The sequence below is a fragment of the Stylophora pistillata genome, chromosome 12 (assembly GCF_964205215.1).
Source record: "Stylophora pistillata chromosome 12, jaStyPist1.2, whole genome shotgun sequence".
Classification (NCBI taxonomy): domain Eukaryota; kingdom Metazoa; phylum Cnidaria; class Anthozoa; order Scleractinia; family Pocilloporidae; genus Stylophora; species Stylophora pistillata.
The window spans coordinates 6,710,001-6,726,595 of record NC_142530.1 but is presented as its reverse complement, the minus strand read 5'-3'; the positions used below and the strand labels follow the sequence as shown (position 1 = coordinate 6,726,595).

The 16,595-nt window shown below is 39.0% G+C and overlaps 1 protein-coding gene across 3 annotated transcripts in view; it reads left to right on the top strand.

Moving 5' to 3' along the window:
• The window catches only part of LOC111332994 (uncharacterized), a 34,533-nt gene that overhangs the window by 17,128 nt on the left and 810 nt on the right, over positions 1-16,595 (top strand). For all 3 annotated transcript variants that reach the window (XM_022938523.2, XM_022938501.2, XM_022938505.2), the window contains exons 3-13: positions 7,947-8,087; positions 9,318-9,823; positions 10,281-10,358; positions 10,483-10,591; positions 11,184-11,372; positions 12,160-12,255; positions 12,961-13,056; positions 13,570-13,662; positions 14,409-14,504; positions 14,842-14,937; positions 16,120-16,221. In XM_022938523.2, coding sequence (XP_022794258.2) covers positions 7,947-8,087; positions 9,318-9,823; positions 10,281-10,358; positions 10,483-10,591; positions 11,184-11,372; positions 12,160-12,255; positions 12,961-13,056; positions 13,570-13,662; positions 14,409-14,504; positions 14,842-14,937; positions 16,120-16,221 — 1,602 coding nt within the window. The remainder of the gene's footprint in view (positions 1-7,946; positions 8,088-9,317; positions 9,824-10,280; positions 10,359-10,482; positions 10,592-11,183; positions 11,373-12,159; positions 12,256-12,960; positions 13,057-13,569; positions 13,663-14,408; positions 14,505-14,841; positions 14,938-16,119; positions 16,222-16,595) is intronic.

Below are 16,595 nucleotides of genomic sequence, written 5' to 3'. Positions count from 1 at the left end.
TTCCAAGCTGTCAAGAATCGTTCTAGAAATGTACAAGATACGGGTTTTAACATCTGGTTTTGTGATTTGTTGCAAGGCACTCTGCCATGCTACTGAGATTGAAAAACCATTTTTGCAGAAGTGCACGCTTCACCTGCAAAGCAAAACGCCCCGCAAGGCAGCGGTTGAAGACATCATAGCAGTTATCTAAGGCTTAATTTCACACCCCCTTGTTGTCATATGAAGAATAAATAAAAGCCATCCCGAAGTATAGTGAAGATCTCCAGTGTTTGTGGCAACTAATCAGTCTCCCGTGAACAACTGTCAACAGCGCGCAATCCACTTTGCCTCTCAGTCTCGTTCCAACTTTATCGCGGAACGCTTTCACGAGTGAAAGACTTTTTATCAGCAAATAACAGAGCCATTTCTCTTCAAGAATTTCCGGAATGGATCCCTCCTCGTTGCTGCAGTTTGTTTTTAGGTGGTTTGGCAGAGATAACGAACACCGACTGTTTTCGAAAACGATCTCTTTTAACCTCCTTGACAGTGATTGGCGTTAAGCGCCTTCATGTTTTTGTAGTTTGATGAGTGTGAAAAGTGATCATCTCAAAATATAACTGAGCCGTCCAAATAATTAAATCGACCCGCAGATTTTGCGGAACGTTTTTAGCCGAGACGCGCTTGAGACGCTGCGATAGATTCATACAGGGACCAAATCTGCACTGATATCCTGTTCATTCTTTTTTCTTCCAGTTAAAGGAAAACTGGGGGACTCGGTGTGAAAGCGATGTTTGGTTTTTCATTTCGTTTCAGACCAAATCCTTACCACAACTTCCAACGTTTTTCATTCAAATTATCAGATTTTTTCTTAAAAATCAAGATCGTTGTTAAAGCTGATAATTTTTCCTTGAGGTTCTCCCCTTTCATTTTAAGTGTCAGTGCTATAAAAGAAATCACTCTCCTTTTAATGGTGTATTCATAAACACATTTGTGGCTTGCCTCGACACCTTCGAGTCCCTTCAAGGGAAATCGTTGAGCGTAACTTAATCCACCTTTAGCTCGTGTGGTGCCTCGTAGTCTCTCCTTGTTAACAACATAGCGGATTAACTCAATCTTCATTGATATAATCCCTAGGTGACGACCAAATATACGTCTCCATAACACCTTTGTGGCGACAATCAGATCCTTCTTCCAAGCTACGTTGCACAAGTTTCAGCTTGTATAAGAATTCTTCACCGCTTAGCTACGGTTAAAGAAAAAAAAATGGTAAAATCGCAAGCAAACGAAAAAGTTACGCCATCGAGTAATCGCCCCTTTGTGACACGTTTTCCCTAAGTGTTGTTTTCTGGTAGGAATTTATGAGAGTTAACTAGTAGTACGTCGTGCGATTATTCAGATTCGGTAGATTGTTTATGTGGGGCGATTTTCTCACTATCATTTTTTTTTTTTTTTAATTTTTACAGAAAAGAGTGAAAAAATTTGCAAGGGATACTACATGAAACACAATTAATAAATCAATTAAGGTTGAGTTGTTCTGTCGGCTGAAAATAATATCTGTCTGTGTTCCATGTAGTAATTACATTAAACCATTTACCCAAATTCCATAAGATGAAATTCTATCATGCTCATAACCCAAAGCAAAGAAGCGAAAATTAGTCTAATTTTCTTCAAGTACTAGACAAATACAACAAACTGTTTGAGTAATTAGGATCAAGAATGGAGAAGAAAAGATTTTCATGAGTTTTTTTCCAAGGGTTTATTTTCAAACCATTGAGCCGAATCGATTCCTTGGCAAAATTTGCGTGGTTTTCGACAAAAAAATTTTGGACCGGAGAATCTAATCAATCGCTCGGTATTAAAGAGAAAAACTAATCTAAGCACCCAAATCTCCGATCCAATAACTTCGTGGGAAGATTAATTGTAACTGAACATCTGTTCAGAACTCGAAATTTAGCGTCTTTGCCTCGACGAAACTATGAAAACTCACACAATAAATTATCACATGAACCAGTTTTCAAACAAAAGGTTCTCTCTACTGCGGTTGGCTCCCTGTGAGTTGTAGCCAAGAATTACACCTTTTGCGGATGTTTGTTTTGTGATACGTAATCTAAACAGATTAAAATATTTTGTGGTGATTTGAATCCAATAAAGAGAATTTGGGAATATTCAGTTTGTCAACAACAAGATTTGTCAAGAGTTCAGACAAAGCTAGAAGCGTCTAGTTCGTGTCTTTTCGATCGATATAAGAAATTTTATGTTTTTTGAATTGTGGCAATCGTAGATTTCTCTTTAGCCATCCCTTGACAACCATTCTCATTTCTTTAATTTTACTCAGTTTTTATTAAGTTGGATAGAGCTCAAATCCCTTTTCACAAATCATAAAAATCCAATTTCTACCCGGAGAGGAATATCACGGAATCTTTCTGGGGAAACACGCACACAGGATATGATTTTGAACCAAAAAAAAATTTTAAAGTAGTATTTTATCGTTATCTTAAACAAGATTGTTAATGTCATTATCACTATCATCGTGGTTATTCTTTGTAAGTAGTGTGGTAAGAACGTTTTCTGTTGTCTAGAGAGAATTTGAGAATGACTGCATTCAGTTGACAGAATTTAGTGAGTAAGAGAAAATATGGCCTTTTTGAAGAATGTTCGGGTCTTAAAGGTCGAACAAGATGGGTGCATCATTTTTACACAAGGGATAGGTTTATCATAGATGCACTTACTTACAGCTATCTTTTTTTTTCTTTTTTTTTTTTTTTTTGATATGTTGCGAAATTTTCATCCGTTATTTCTGGACTTTTTACAAACAGTGAGATTTCAGACTTAATTGTAAGTAAGCTAAAATTTCAGGATTGATTTCAAACGTGCGCGTGTCGAGTCAAAGAAGCTCACTGGATTGATCACGATCTCTTCATCATTTCGAGGCACCTGGAAGCTGTTCGCTGCTCTTTAATCAACGCAGATTTAATCTTGATCCTAAAATTGGCTTTCATGTTTTGACCCGTTTCTGTGAGTTTTCCTGTCGAGCCGCCACGCGTGGCTGTAGTATCATGTCCATTTAGAGTTGAGCTCTCAAATATTTGGTGGGTTTAACATAAGAGGCAAAAAAGCAAATACTTTTGCTTATCAACATGAATGCGCACTTTTCTGTAGTTATTTTTTCTACATAATTAACATGGTAGGACCGTGATATAAGCAAAATAACACCTTAGTGGACAAGATAGAAGTGATCCTTTGTCATCGCCGGATAACATACCAATCAAAAAACTTTTAATTACCATTTTAGGTCTAAATTGATGTTATCTCAGCTCTCAATTTGTTGAGCGTTTTATTTCGGAGTTATTTCAATATTTGCACCCGTTACCATGTCCCTTTTTATGAGATGGTCTCCCGCCAGAATGGTATTTCTAGAAATCAAAGGTTACCAAGGTCATAGTTCGTGTAAAGGGGCGTTTCGTCTTGGTAAAGGAACTTTTAGTGTTGTTGGCTAACTCTAGCATCGTACGTAATGTCTCGAACTCAAAATCTCTTTCTCGATGTTCAAACATATTATCGTCTTGCATTGTGCAAGGTTTGTAAAGAACCTCTTGGCCAGGACAAATTGCCACTTTAGATTAGCCTCAAACTCCTTTGTATGACAATTCTTTTTCGATTTGAAAATTTAAATGTTCCGGAAAATACTGTGACTCTAGCTTCCCTGCAGCGTTACGAAACGAATTGTCCAATGGACGATTCGTTTCGTAACGTTTTCCTTTCGTTTTCGTGACGTCTCCGGCACGAGGTTGTGGATATGTCTGCGGAGAACGGTGCGAGGAAAAAATTCTTAAACAAAAAGGAGTAATACGCCGGAGATCTGTAAAATATTCTTCGCTTAGACAAGAAAAGTTCTAAGTGTAATCCGCAATATGGCACGAGAGATCTTCAAGATTTGAATTAATCGCCCTCTTTTTGAGGGGGCACGGCACTGATTCGGTCAGCAAAAGGACACCTCAATACACCGAGTTGTAATTTTATCTAGATTTCTGAAAACTGCTCTGCAAAGTGGCCATTTGGTGATCTCGGTGGTTTTCTATGCGATGTCACATCACAGAGCCTTTTTCCACTGCACTAGAATTGACTATCAAGTTCCGTAGTGTTATACCCATTTTATTATTTTGCTCCGAAGCACTTGAGGAATGTCTTTATCTCTAACAATCTTGTCCTTAACCCACAAAATATGATATGGGGTTTTACTGCGACCCCTTCTGTCTGGTATCCTAATTATCATACCGACATGGTGGTATTTTAAGCTTGTTGTATTTTTATCTTCATATGCTTGTCATGTCATGTACTCGAGAAGATTAAAAGCCGAGGTACTCGGCCTTTAAACACACCTTGCGTACGTGCGCAAGATCAGTGAAATGGGAATGGTTTGGCATTCTTGTAAACTGTTTTGGAGTACGATGTGATAGATAAAATAAGTGGTAGAAACTGAACCGAAAAATTATCTGACTGGAATTGAAAGTGCTTGAATTTATAAAACTGGCATTTAAGTTTAGGGAAAATGTGTCAGTATGAAATCTGGAGATTTGCCAAGACGATTAACCATGTTTTAGTGTTTGAAAAACAGGGTATCAGACATTAAGTAATAAATATAATGGAATTAGAACTGAGCCTAAACGATTTGTTATTTTTCTGAACCTTAAAAAATTTTAAGGCTTTACTTTTTGTCAATCCAAGATGGCAAAACTTTTAGTCACCTCAGGACACAGTCTTCCATGCTCTCAAAAATAGGGTCAGATAAAAGATGCTCGAAAATTTGAGCATTCTGCTTTTGAGCGTCACCCCAGGAAACATGCAACGCATCCAAAATTGTCGTGATGCTCATAAGTTTTCACTAGACTCGATTTAATGGATCAAAGTAACAGCTTTAAAGAGCAATGACGTCAACCTCTCCCTTCCCAATTCTACCACCAACTGGTAAAAGGAATAAAGAAGGCCTAACGAAGTTCAGAACATAACATTTTACTCGAACAAACTTTTCCTTGAGTGTAAGCTTTAAAAACAGGCTCATTGTTGATATTTCCAGGCTACAGAATTTCTCTCTTTTTTACTGTAACACCAAGAAAGTTTTCAAGAAGTTTAATCATTGTGCCAGCATCATGCTCGATGTTTTGACTAAGGAAATAATACCCAAAATTATGCCAGCATAATTTCTCTGACCCTTCTCACGCAGAAATCTTCTCTTTCAAAGACTTTTCTTTTCCTCTTTGTCATTTAGTGGAATTCGATCTCTCTGAATGCATCTCAGCGATTACCGAGTGTGTCAGGATCACAAGTTGAGCTAAAAGCCTGTTAGTTATAAATATCCTGCTCTTTTTTTTTTTTAGAAGAAGCTTTACGCCATGTGTTACACAATCTCCTCGAATCTTTGCGAAATGTATCATTGTTGCTTTTATGGTGGTATCATTTCTGATATGCTTCTTAATCGACTTTGTTTTGAATTGGATACAGTTTTAAATCTGGATAACGGAAATTCAATTTATCATGGCCGTAATCGTGTTTGTGTGTTCCCACAGCGGTCACGCAAGTCTGCAGGACATGCAATTTTTCACGCGAACGGTATATCTGCAACCCGCGATTTCTTCAGATCATGGGCTACCGATTTTTGTGATTCAAAAGAGTGCGGGGAAGGAGAAATGAATAAAACGAAACATTATAGCCATTGAATTTCACACTCATTAGGCAAGGTCAGCTTCTGCCACCAGACACCATTTTTATTTTGATAATTAAGAGAATTGACCCTTTTAAAGTCTTAAACAAACAAACTCTTAACCTTCCTAAAAACGATGAAATAGGAAATATGAGTGACCAGGCACTGACTTTTTTTATGAGTTTCTTTTTGTTTTGAGTCTTTGACCCCGATGCTTGCAGTGACATTTTGTATTCAGAAGTGAACAGTTTTCGCATAGTTAATCGATTAACTATGGTTTTCAGGAAAACAAGAGAGGAATTTTCGAAATAATTCATGTCAGTATGCGATTAAACAACTCAGGTGCGCAAAAAAATAATAACTTCATGAACATAATTGTCTTAAAATGTTTTGTCGCGTGCACACATGTTCAAAGTCAGAGCTTAATCAGTCAGCGGGCATATTTACAGAGCACCAAGGTTGATTGATTGGGTGATGTGTTTAAATGTCACGGAATGTCTCACTATCTGCTGCGAAGACCAGTGAAAAGTGATTCATTTAACAGTGATACACGCATAGGGGCGCTGAGGCCTCAAACGTGGTTCTTCTGGTTTATTTGAATACCTTAAGTTACTTTCCGTCAAACTAATCAATTCCTGTCAAACTTCTTCCAATCACTACTACTATTCTACTTTGGAATTTCGCTTAATAAATAACTATTTGCTAAAACTTTGCGTGGTTATTTCACTTCTCCTCGGTGAATTACTGTTAGTAATTCCCTTCAATAGCATCTGAGACAAAGATTTGCAGAGAGTGTAGTCGGCCAGGCTAAAGGGGCGTTCACAGGTCACCAAAGCTAATTGAAACCTCGTGGGCCCTCAATCTGTTTTAAGGTGTAGTCGGAAATATGAGAATTTCGAGATACTCTTCGATCTAGTCTTGGTAATTCAGGATTGATAATCTAATTTGCTTTCGCACGCGCGCGTTAGAAGGCCAAAAAAAATTAAAGGGGAGCTTATCTCTCCTTTTAACCCACTATCGTATAACTGTGCTAAACTATATAAACACTTTGGATAGTTTTCTAGTTTATCACCTTTTTGGTAATGACTGCCTCAGATGAAAGACTGTTATATTTTTTTCTAAGTTTTGTACGGCTTAAATTCGTGGAATTCCTTTCAGTTTAACGGAATGCAATATACTACCAAATTAGATAGGGCGAAACTAGCAAAAGTAGCTAAAAAACCGTGGTGTAGATTACTGATGGCTTTAGAACCCTTTAATCTATATGTGGAGGTTCTGTAAACATTTAATTCTAGAGATTAAGACTTGCATTCGCATAACAAAACCGCATAAACAGATTACACTCTTTTATTTTTGGCACTGATTTCCTTATTTGCTGTAAACAACACCTGTCGTTTGACCTCAGATCATCCTCTGGGACTGCGAATTGTTCAAGTTCGGTTACATAATTTGTTTTTTTAAAAACTTAAAAGGACGGGCACAAGAGCTCATTTTGCGTGCTCGAGGAAGGACTCGCGCAATAAGGAAAAAAACACTCTCTTAGGTGAGACACAGGTCAAACTTCCTTACCAACAGTTTCATTCGAGATGCATTCGGCTGCTGTGGCAAAAAGAAAAATTATATCCATGTATCCAGCTTTATTTTCCTATCTAATGTTTCCACTCGTCAATACACCTGTTGCGTAGGAGCCTTTTTATCCTTAGTTACTTAGCAAGCGCTACCAAGAAAATTTAAACAGTGCAAAGCGCGAGCTGAATGCATACAGGCGCTAAGAATTTTGTTTCATCCCGGTTTGTTAAAAATGAACAATCAATGTAATATTTATACTTGGGTTAAAAGTGGTTCAAGTAGGGGATATTGACAAGTTTCTGTAGCATAAAACACTGCTTCTCCACTTGAGTGTGTCACATGATTCCAATAAGAGACGTGGACATTTCGCGCGTATCTTGGTTGTCGCATTTTTCTTTTTGCGGAGTTAGTTTGGTTGTTGTTTATTTATTGTCTCTCAATAAATGAACAACAGGCGCCTTTGAACAGCAGGATACTGGCGCGGTATAAATCTTTTATTATTAGTATTATTACTATTAGTTTCGAATTTCAAGAAGTTTTTGGAGTTTTTATTTAAGCTGAATGTTCTGGTTGTTTTAACGAGTTAATCCATATTTTCTACAAAGTTTGGACTCTAGCCTCTTTTTTTCGTTATTGGATTTTTTACAGCAATTATTTCCATCTTACCTCACACTTGCACCCTGTCACAACTTCGTTTTAGGTTGGAAAACTTGGTCGAGCTGGAGTCGCTGCAATAAAAACTGTGATGGGGGTGAACAGTTCCGCACTAGGGTATGCGTGAATAAAGAGTGCGATGGCAGCTCCAGAGAATCAAGGAAGTGTAACGAGTTCGAGTGCTATGGTGAGGTTATTTTGTTTCGTTTTACGAGGCGGTTGCCGAGACACTTAGTTTAAACCGTTAACCCCTAAGAGTGACCAGCATGTAATTTCTCCTTACAATATCACCCCTGAATCACACATTAGGGTCAGGAGAGTAAAGGAAATGATCAGCATAAGAGTGACCAGCATGTAATTTCTCCTTACAATATCACCCCTGAATCACACATAAAGGTCAGGAGAATGAAGGAAATGATCACCAACTAATGAAGCTCTAGATTGTTAAACAAGTTCTCCTTGACAGCACCTCAGGAAATGTGTTGGGAACAGTATGGAGAAAATGCATACTGATCAACTTAGGCTGTAAAGTAAGCAAGAAGGCCTGACCATCTGAGCTTTGTTTTTGAGTATCGTAAAATACAAAATGACAGTTATCGCAACAGCCAATCGGAGGAAAAGAAAAATAACATCATCAGCCAATGAGAGCTCAAAATAAAACTAGCAAACTGCTGAGGCGCGGGAAAGCGGAAGTGGCCTTTTCGCGAACGGTTTCCGTTTTGAACCTGATTGGTCGTTTGGATAGCGTGAGTTTTCTGGACCAATCACATAGCGGAGTAAGCGAAACCAAAGCAATCCCAGATAGCGTACGACGCTGAATTGAAAATTACTTGTAAAAGATTAAACCAAATTAAGTTAGCATTTGTGAACAGGTAAGAAACAATGAGATTTTGTCGCGTTTTTGGTCAACCAAGACAGACTGTTTTGCGTTTGTCACAATAAAATGTCGCCAACTGTTTGATGGTGCTATAATGAGTGGGAAAAGTCTTGGCAAGCTCTAACACTTTTGAATTTTTCCTAGAACTTATTTCTCTCATCTTCTCTCCCCATTTCAAAGTTGCCTGGTGTTACAAAATTTTCCCAGTTTTTAGGCAACATTATTCAGGGGGAAGGGCGAATTGCAAGTTATTTATTAGACATAATTTACAATATTTTTGTTTATTGTGTTGTGTGGAATGTTGTCGACCACCTAAAAAAAGGAAGGTGTGCCGACTTCTTTCGCCACTCCATGTAGCTACATCTTGAGGTTATTGAATTTGTTGTTACGTGAATTACATATATCTTGAAAAAACTGAAAACTACGTCAATTTTTGCCGTTTGCCATCGTCCTAGTTGTCATACTAACAATTACTTTTGATCAATTATTTTGAAATTATTATAAATATTAATTTTCATAATATCAATGATTCATTTTCAGGTTTAAAGGACATAGCTCGACATATCCGAGAGGATCAAATTCCACCCGTTTCAAGACACGACAACATAAAAGTAGAAAATGGAGTCATCAAATCCATACCTGTTTCAAAAGTGTTTAGGTATTACAATTACTTCCCCGATGACTTTTCTATGCTATTTAGATTTCGCGTCGTAGCACTTACAAACATTTACCTAGTGGCTATGTACGATTACCGCAAATCTTTGAGCTTAGGAGTAAGAATCACACCAGATCTGGTGAGTTTTGGATTCGAGAAAAGCTCCCTCTTTCAATTTCGCGGATGGTCGCTGGACTTTCCTGTGAGAGTAAAAACAGATTACTGGCACACCCTGGGTATAAGTATCCAGGAACGAAATGTCACGGCCTATTGGGACTGCGCGAGGATTGGGTCCAAGACCTTACGGGAGAAGTTTACTCTCGCTATGGACGCCATGGATAAAATAAGCATCGGGGAACCAGTGCTTGTATCGTCCATAGAAAGATACGAGGTGAGTTGGTTGATACCAGGCAAAATTTTGCTTAACTTCCACAATCAATAAACAAGTAAATTCTTCATGTAAATTCGTTAAAATCGACAAACTTATGAGAGTATCTCGTGATACCAAGGGACATCTTTCAGTCACCATCGCAGCAGGGCAGGAAATCTTGAAGGCTGCGTCATGCGAGAGGAAAAATGAGGTAGAATTTGGAAAAAATCAAGCTAGTGCTAAAACAGGCGGGAAAACACTTCGACGCACATGTCTGTCCAGTTATAGTCAGGAATCTTATGTAGTATAGTGACAGTTTGTTGAACTGAGCAATCTTTCAATTAATTTTGATGACACAGCAAAAGTGTTCAATACACCGAAAGATTCTGACCTTTGAGTGGAAACTCGCTTTATCAGGTGTAATACTGTATGCGTATGCTTTAACGTAGCTTCACGAAATGTCCGCCATGTTTTGCAGATTGAGATTAGCGAGTTGTACTTCGTCCCAGATCCCGGTGCATCAAGACAACAGTGCGATCCTCCAATATTCAAACCAGTGAGTGGGTTAAAGTTTCAGTAATTTTTATTTATTTATTTATTTACTTAGTTATTTATTTATAATTCGATGTCTTACTAATGCTTAATTTTATTTGAAACTAACTGTTTGGCTTGTTGCGCAGGTCTTTCACACTCACGAAATAGAAGGTAGCGGCGGAGTCAGTGCCTCGGAGATATACGGGAAAGAAGGCTCTGGTACGCCAAATTATGTTGATGATCCTGAAAATGAAGGTTTGTTCAAGAAGTCGTAATTTTAAAGCTGAGCCGTGAAAGCAACGATATTAGGCGGAAATATTCCCCTTGTTTTGTCATCTTCTTGAAACCGCATAACCTCTCAGAGGCTTGCCAGTCGTGTCGTACAAATGCCAATAGTGTATGTTTCACAAAGGAGGAGAGGATGTAGGGAAAAGAAGGACCAGGGATGGACTCTCGTCTCGCTCAAGGAATCGTGAAGATATTTGATATAGAGAAATTATCAATTTATAATGATGCGCAATTCTGGATCGCATTTATTTGCTTTATTTTGGCCCGCAATCGATGGTGAAACTCTACATCATTCATATGAATGGAAAAGTACAAGTAAGCCTTATGATGAATAGCTTCTTTGCTTTTTCCCGCGTTTCAGGCAGGTTGCACGTCTAAACTTTGAATTCTTATTGGCTCCTTGCATTACTTTCAGTTTTTCTGATTGGCAGTCAGATTGTGATAACTTTGGATTGGTTTCACGAAATTAAATCGAAAGCAACTTAAGGGGAACTCGGGTAAACTATAACGATACCACAGTTTGTGTTATGTTTATTTTTTAAAACAATTTTTTTCGCAGTGGAGATCTCTTGGTCGGAATGGTCACCATGCTCCAAGACTTGTGGTAAAGGGAAAAGGATGCGCGTGATGATGTGTGATATGGAAAACAGATTCTTCGATGACAAAGGTCAGCCAACATTAAAAGACGAATGCTTTAAGGCCATCCAAACCTTTGAGGAAAAAGAATGCTACTTGCAAGACTGCCCAGGTACAACAGACCACTCACTTTTAAAGAATCTGTCTTTTTGCTCACTCGAAAAACGCTGGGGAACGCAATGGGTTGACGGTCAGTGCACTCAACTCCGCCTCGAGAAGACGGGCCAACACAATAACCCAGATCTTAGTTTTCACCGCCTGAGTTCGGTAACTGACTTGGAAATTTTACCAAATGTAACTCTCCAGCTTATAACTGGGTTGAAACTTAATTAAAAGATCGCGCGTTACTAGGCTCCCACATGAACAGTGATGGGCCCTAAATCTCAGCCGTTAACTGGTCTGGAATTTGTGATCTGAGCGTAAGACCAAATTTTTCCCATTTAGCGGGCTGCCCTGGTTCCGGGATGTTTGGTTTGGGATCTTGCTAAGCGAGCTCACACAGCCTATTCTTTAAGTATGTCGGTTATCAGAGCAACCATGGCGAGACTGTTCTTCGCGGGATAAGTTATCTTTTCACAAAAAGAGAATTGGCTTTTATGCACCACTTTTCGTTAAGGATCTGGATTAACCAAAACCCGGAAGATCAATCGTTCACGGAAAACTAAATCCCCGAAAGTCCGTTGCCCACCTCAAGCGCGGGTAAATGTGTGTCACCCAATTGTAAGCAGCTTTCGTTTTGCACCTGATTGGTTCAAAGTATGGCGAGAATTTTCTTGACCCAATGACGAAGCCTTGTCGAGTTATAACAGGAGCCAATCAGTAGAAAGGTTCACATCATTAGGAGCCATGTAAATATAGTTGTGGAAATGAAGAATTTTTTTTCTGTTTCCCATTGTCAGCCCAGTGTGATCGTTCTTGTTTAAATGGCGGATTCTGCAGCGGTCGAAATATATGCCGCTGTCAGCCAGGTTACCATGGTGACGTCTGTGAGAAAGGTTTGTAAAGAGTGTTGTTCTTGAATGAAAACAAAATGGACTTAATTCGTATCAGAGGCTAATTTACCTTTTTAAATTACGTGCAAACCTGATGAGATTTATGGAATCAAGCTAAACTTTGTCAATGAGAGTCGCAGGAGTCTTCAGGCTGGTGCAATGAAATAAAAAGGCCTATGTTCGAATTCTGGCCTGATCACTGTGTTGTATTCTGTCCACTTTCGTGGTACCTCTCATAGGTTAAGGCACGAGCGTACCTTTGCTTTGCCACTTTGCAAGACAAACAGACTTAAAAACAGTTTTTTTTATTGCTTCGGCCAGAATAGTCAGCAGCCACAAATAATGTATAAGTTCCCCCCTTACGACGAATTACGTATTTTTTTAATAATAAGACGTACATGTACATAGTAATTTTTATTTTATATCTGTGAATACGCAATTCAGTTCATGCTGCGAAGTATTTACCAATAAAGTATCTATCTATCTACCTCGCTCCAACCTGGAGTAGAGGATACTGGTAGAGTTTCAAGGGAACCACACAAAATTCTCGTGTAACTCCGTGATGGACTGGCATCCCGTTCTGGTTTGCCCGTAGCAATACTCCAAGTCACCACGTGCCACTGAAATCGAGACACAATCCGGCAGGAAGAACCTTTTAGCTCGCAAGCTTAATTAAACTTTGTTTTATATGATGATTATCTGTTGCAGTGGAATGCAAGATTCACTGTCGCAATGGCGGCACTTGCGTAGGACCTTATAAGTGCAAATGCCCGTCTGGATATGGGGGAACACAATGCGAGAAAGGTGATCATTGAACTACTCGAAACAAAGTCTTTGACTTCATCTATTGGTCAGCTTTTCAGTGGTAGCTTTTAACTTGAGCCACTAGCAAAATTCTGTGGACAATTACATATTCATATTCTGATCGTCTTTCTCCTTGGCGTTATTTTCCATTTATAACCCACCCATTAATTTTGGCGCGATTTTATTGGTTACTTTTCGTCACGTGGTGTAAAATCACAGGACAGTTATCACGCAATAACCCCCGTCCGCGTCGATATTTCATAAAAATTCATATTTGCCCTCGAAGCTTCGCTTCTCGGCCAAATATTCATTTTTCGGACAATCTCTCAGCCGCGGACATTATCAGCCGACATACCAGCCGCCCGAAGGGGTTTATTTACTAAATAACGTTGCTTTCTCATATATAATCACTTTGTAGGTTTTATAAATTAAGAAATGCAAGCTGTGTACAGTATTCATAGTTCATCGTTCACTTTAATTCATAGTTCTAACTCCTTTTTGTTTCCTCCGCAGTGCTGTGCAATCCACCATGTCAATATGGTGGCAGATGTGTCAAACCCAATGTGTGTGATTGTTTACCGGGTTTCGTGGGGCCGTATTGCAGACGTGAGTATCGGACCCACGCAAAGGAATCTTTAATTAAAAGGGGGATATTCAGGGTTCTTGCCAAGTTTTTTCATAGGGAAGTAAAAAATAAGAAATAGCAAGTAACTTTGTTACCTTCCCCACATGCTGGGAGTGTGTGGACCGTAAAGACCCGTACCGGGGTCTGGGGGCAAGTTTTCCTCATGTGGACGCCATGTTGTCAACCGTGATGTTTCTTAAAAAACTCTGTGTCTTTTCATTTGGCCGCGAAGAATGAATCTGGTCAAAAAATGCAGGATTTCTTCAACATATGATATATTTTCAAACCGGCAACATGTGATAGATATCTTCACAGCATTGGTTGTAAAAGGAGACAAGTAGTATTTTTCCAAAAAATTGAAAAAATTGTTGGATAACTTCGGTAAATATTTCAGTCCTGGGTTTCAGTGAAATAGCCAGTAGCATTTACTTGAACAGCCGGTAAAAATAATTGGTTACCGGCCCTTTAACTAGAACCCTGGATATTAACATTTTAGTGGCAATACCAAGAACACCGCGTGCAAAACAAACCGATTTCACTGTCCAATGCCGTTTATCAAATCACACGGAAGACTCGTTCACGAGCTTTGCTATAGACTAGGTTCATGATCATGTGGTGTCAAAGCACCCGATATGAAGATAAAGTACGAATGAATGCTTTTGAGAATTTTGCATAGTTAGTAGTGCTGAGTAATTTAGATGACGCTTTCGTTTCCTTCTCTCCCCAGTCTCCTGCAGCCCACACTGCTACAACGGCGGCGTGTGCGTGGGACCAAATAAGTGTCGCTGTGCCAAGGGCTTCACTGGTGAATCCTGCCTCCAAGGTATTGTGGGTTAATGTATTGTCTATTGATTGAGACTCTTCGTATTTGAGGACGTAAAGTGACAGGGAACTATTAAATGTTCAAATGCCACTTACAATTACAATATATTAACTTTTAACTCCTAAGAAGGACTAGCATCTAATTTTTCCTTTCAACATCACCCCAGAATCAAACTTTAAGGTTACGAAAGAAGCTTTTGATTGTTAAACGAATTCTCCTTGTCGGCACCTCTAGAGATGTATAGAGAACGGTATGGAGAATATGCAAACTAATCATAGGAAGTAAAGAGTTTTGTAATTTTGTCACCAGTTTATTAACGTTTCATCTCTCATTTCAGCAATATGCAATCCGCCTTGCATGAATTTTGGTGTGTGCTATAAGCCAAACACATGCTCATGTCCTTACGGCTGGCACGGAAAGAGGTGCGAAAAAGGTAAATTCCTCTCCGGAGAAAACTCTGTTTTCTTAATTCAGGTATACTGGTATAGCTATTAAAATCCTTAGGGAGTATCAGCCTCTTCACTAACTATTCCCCCTTCTTGTGGAATTCGGGTCTAAATTGAATCCTAGAGGATATGCAACCTCGTTCCCAGGGCCTCTCTCTGTCTCTCTTCATGGGGCGGGAAGATGAGAGACCCTGGGAACGAGGTTGGTGGATATGTCCAATTGGCCACGCCGTTTCTTGCGGCCTTGAGAACAAGGTCGTAATAATTGTTATTGACCGTCAGACTTAGTCTTTCATACCCGGTGGCTCAACAACGAAGGCGCCCATCACGAAGTCACCAGTAACCTTACTACTCCTTCTTTATGCTCCTGAGCCGGGTTGTTCAAAAGCGAGTTAAGATATCCCAGGGTTACAACAACAACAACAACAACAATCTTTTATTTGTACTCACTCTTGCTCAGAAAAAGTTACAACAAAGAGAATATTAAAAAGTATAAGTTAGAGTACTGGCTGCCTGCAATAACCATAGGGGCTAGCGGGGCCAGGCAGCCAGTTGACATCAGTTTTAAATAAAAATAAATTATAAATTATAGGTCAGCAAGAAAACTGAAGAACAAATGCACACGTAAAAAGAAAAAATATATATAAAAAGGAAGGGAGAGAAGAGGAAAAATACTATCTAAGCTAGGAAGGAAGTCTGAAATAATAAAATTTGCATATAAATAGAAAATATGAAGACATGGAAAGGTGACAGAATTTAACAAAAGAGTAATTTCCAGGTAATTTTGAAAACAACAAAACTGCTTATGAGAAAAGAAGTAGCTAATAATATTTGACAAGATCACATATTACCTTGAGATTAAATTTAATAGCAGATCTGAAAGCTTTAAAATGAATTCACTTTAATTCCATTTGTTTACAATTTGATGATTGAACGCTCTCAGAAGAATTAGGAAAATTCTCTTAAAACGGCTTTTGAACCGAGAAATATAGAAACCTGGATTAAAATTTAACCCTGGGTTAGCGCTAATCGGTCTTCGAACAACTGGGTCCTGATTAGAGATGTCTTACCCAAGGCCGCCTTAACTTAGCCAGGGGTCGAACCAAGCTCTATCGCTAAGCACTGTGACCACGTCTTTTGTTCAGTGGGTTTCAACCTTATTTTTTCAGCGCAATGTTATCCGCATTGTCGAAATGGTGGGACCTGTTGGAGGAGAAACACTTGCCGTTGTCCACAAGGATATTATGGTAATTACTGCGAACACAGTCTCGGTGAGTAAATAAATGATAGTGAGTCACAGCTGATAGAAGAAAGCCATTTCGAGTGATTCTGTTAAACCACAAAGGACATTTTCGCTTTTATGCTACTGCAACCTAAATCCTACCCCAGTTTTGCGATAAATTACAAAAGGGATATTAGATTGCAAGGCTAGTTAAAGTAATTTTTGATCGAGAGTCTAAAGTGATTGGCCCAGAGAACCAGCGCCATCTTGTCAACTGATAAGGTGCAAACCTTAACCCAACCTCAATTTGGTGACTCGTGTTTCCCCACTCTTACCGTAGTTTTCATGGTTTTTGCTCAAATATCTCATTGGCTCTTTGAGTGATTTTCTTTGGTTCTCATTGACAGTTGTAACTTGTTTTGG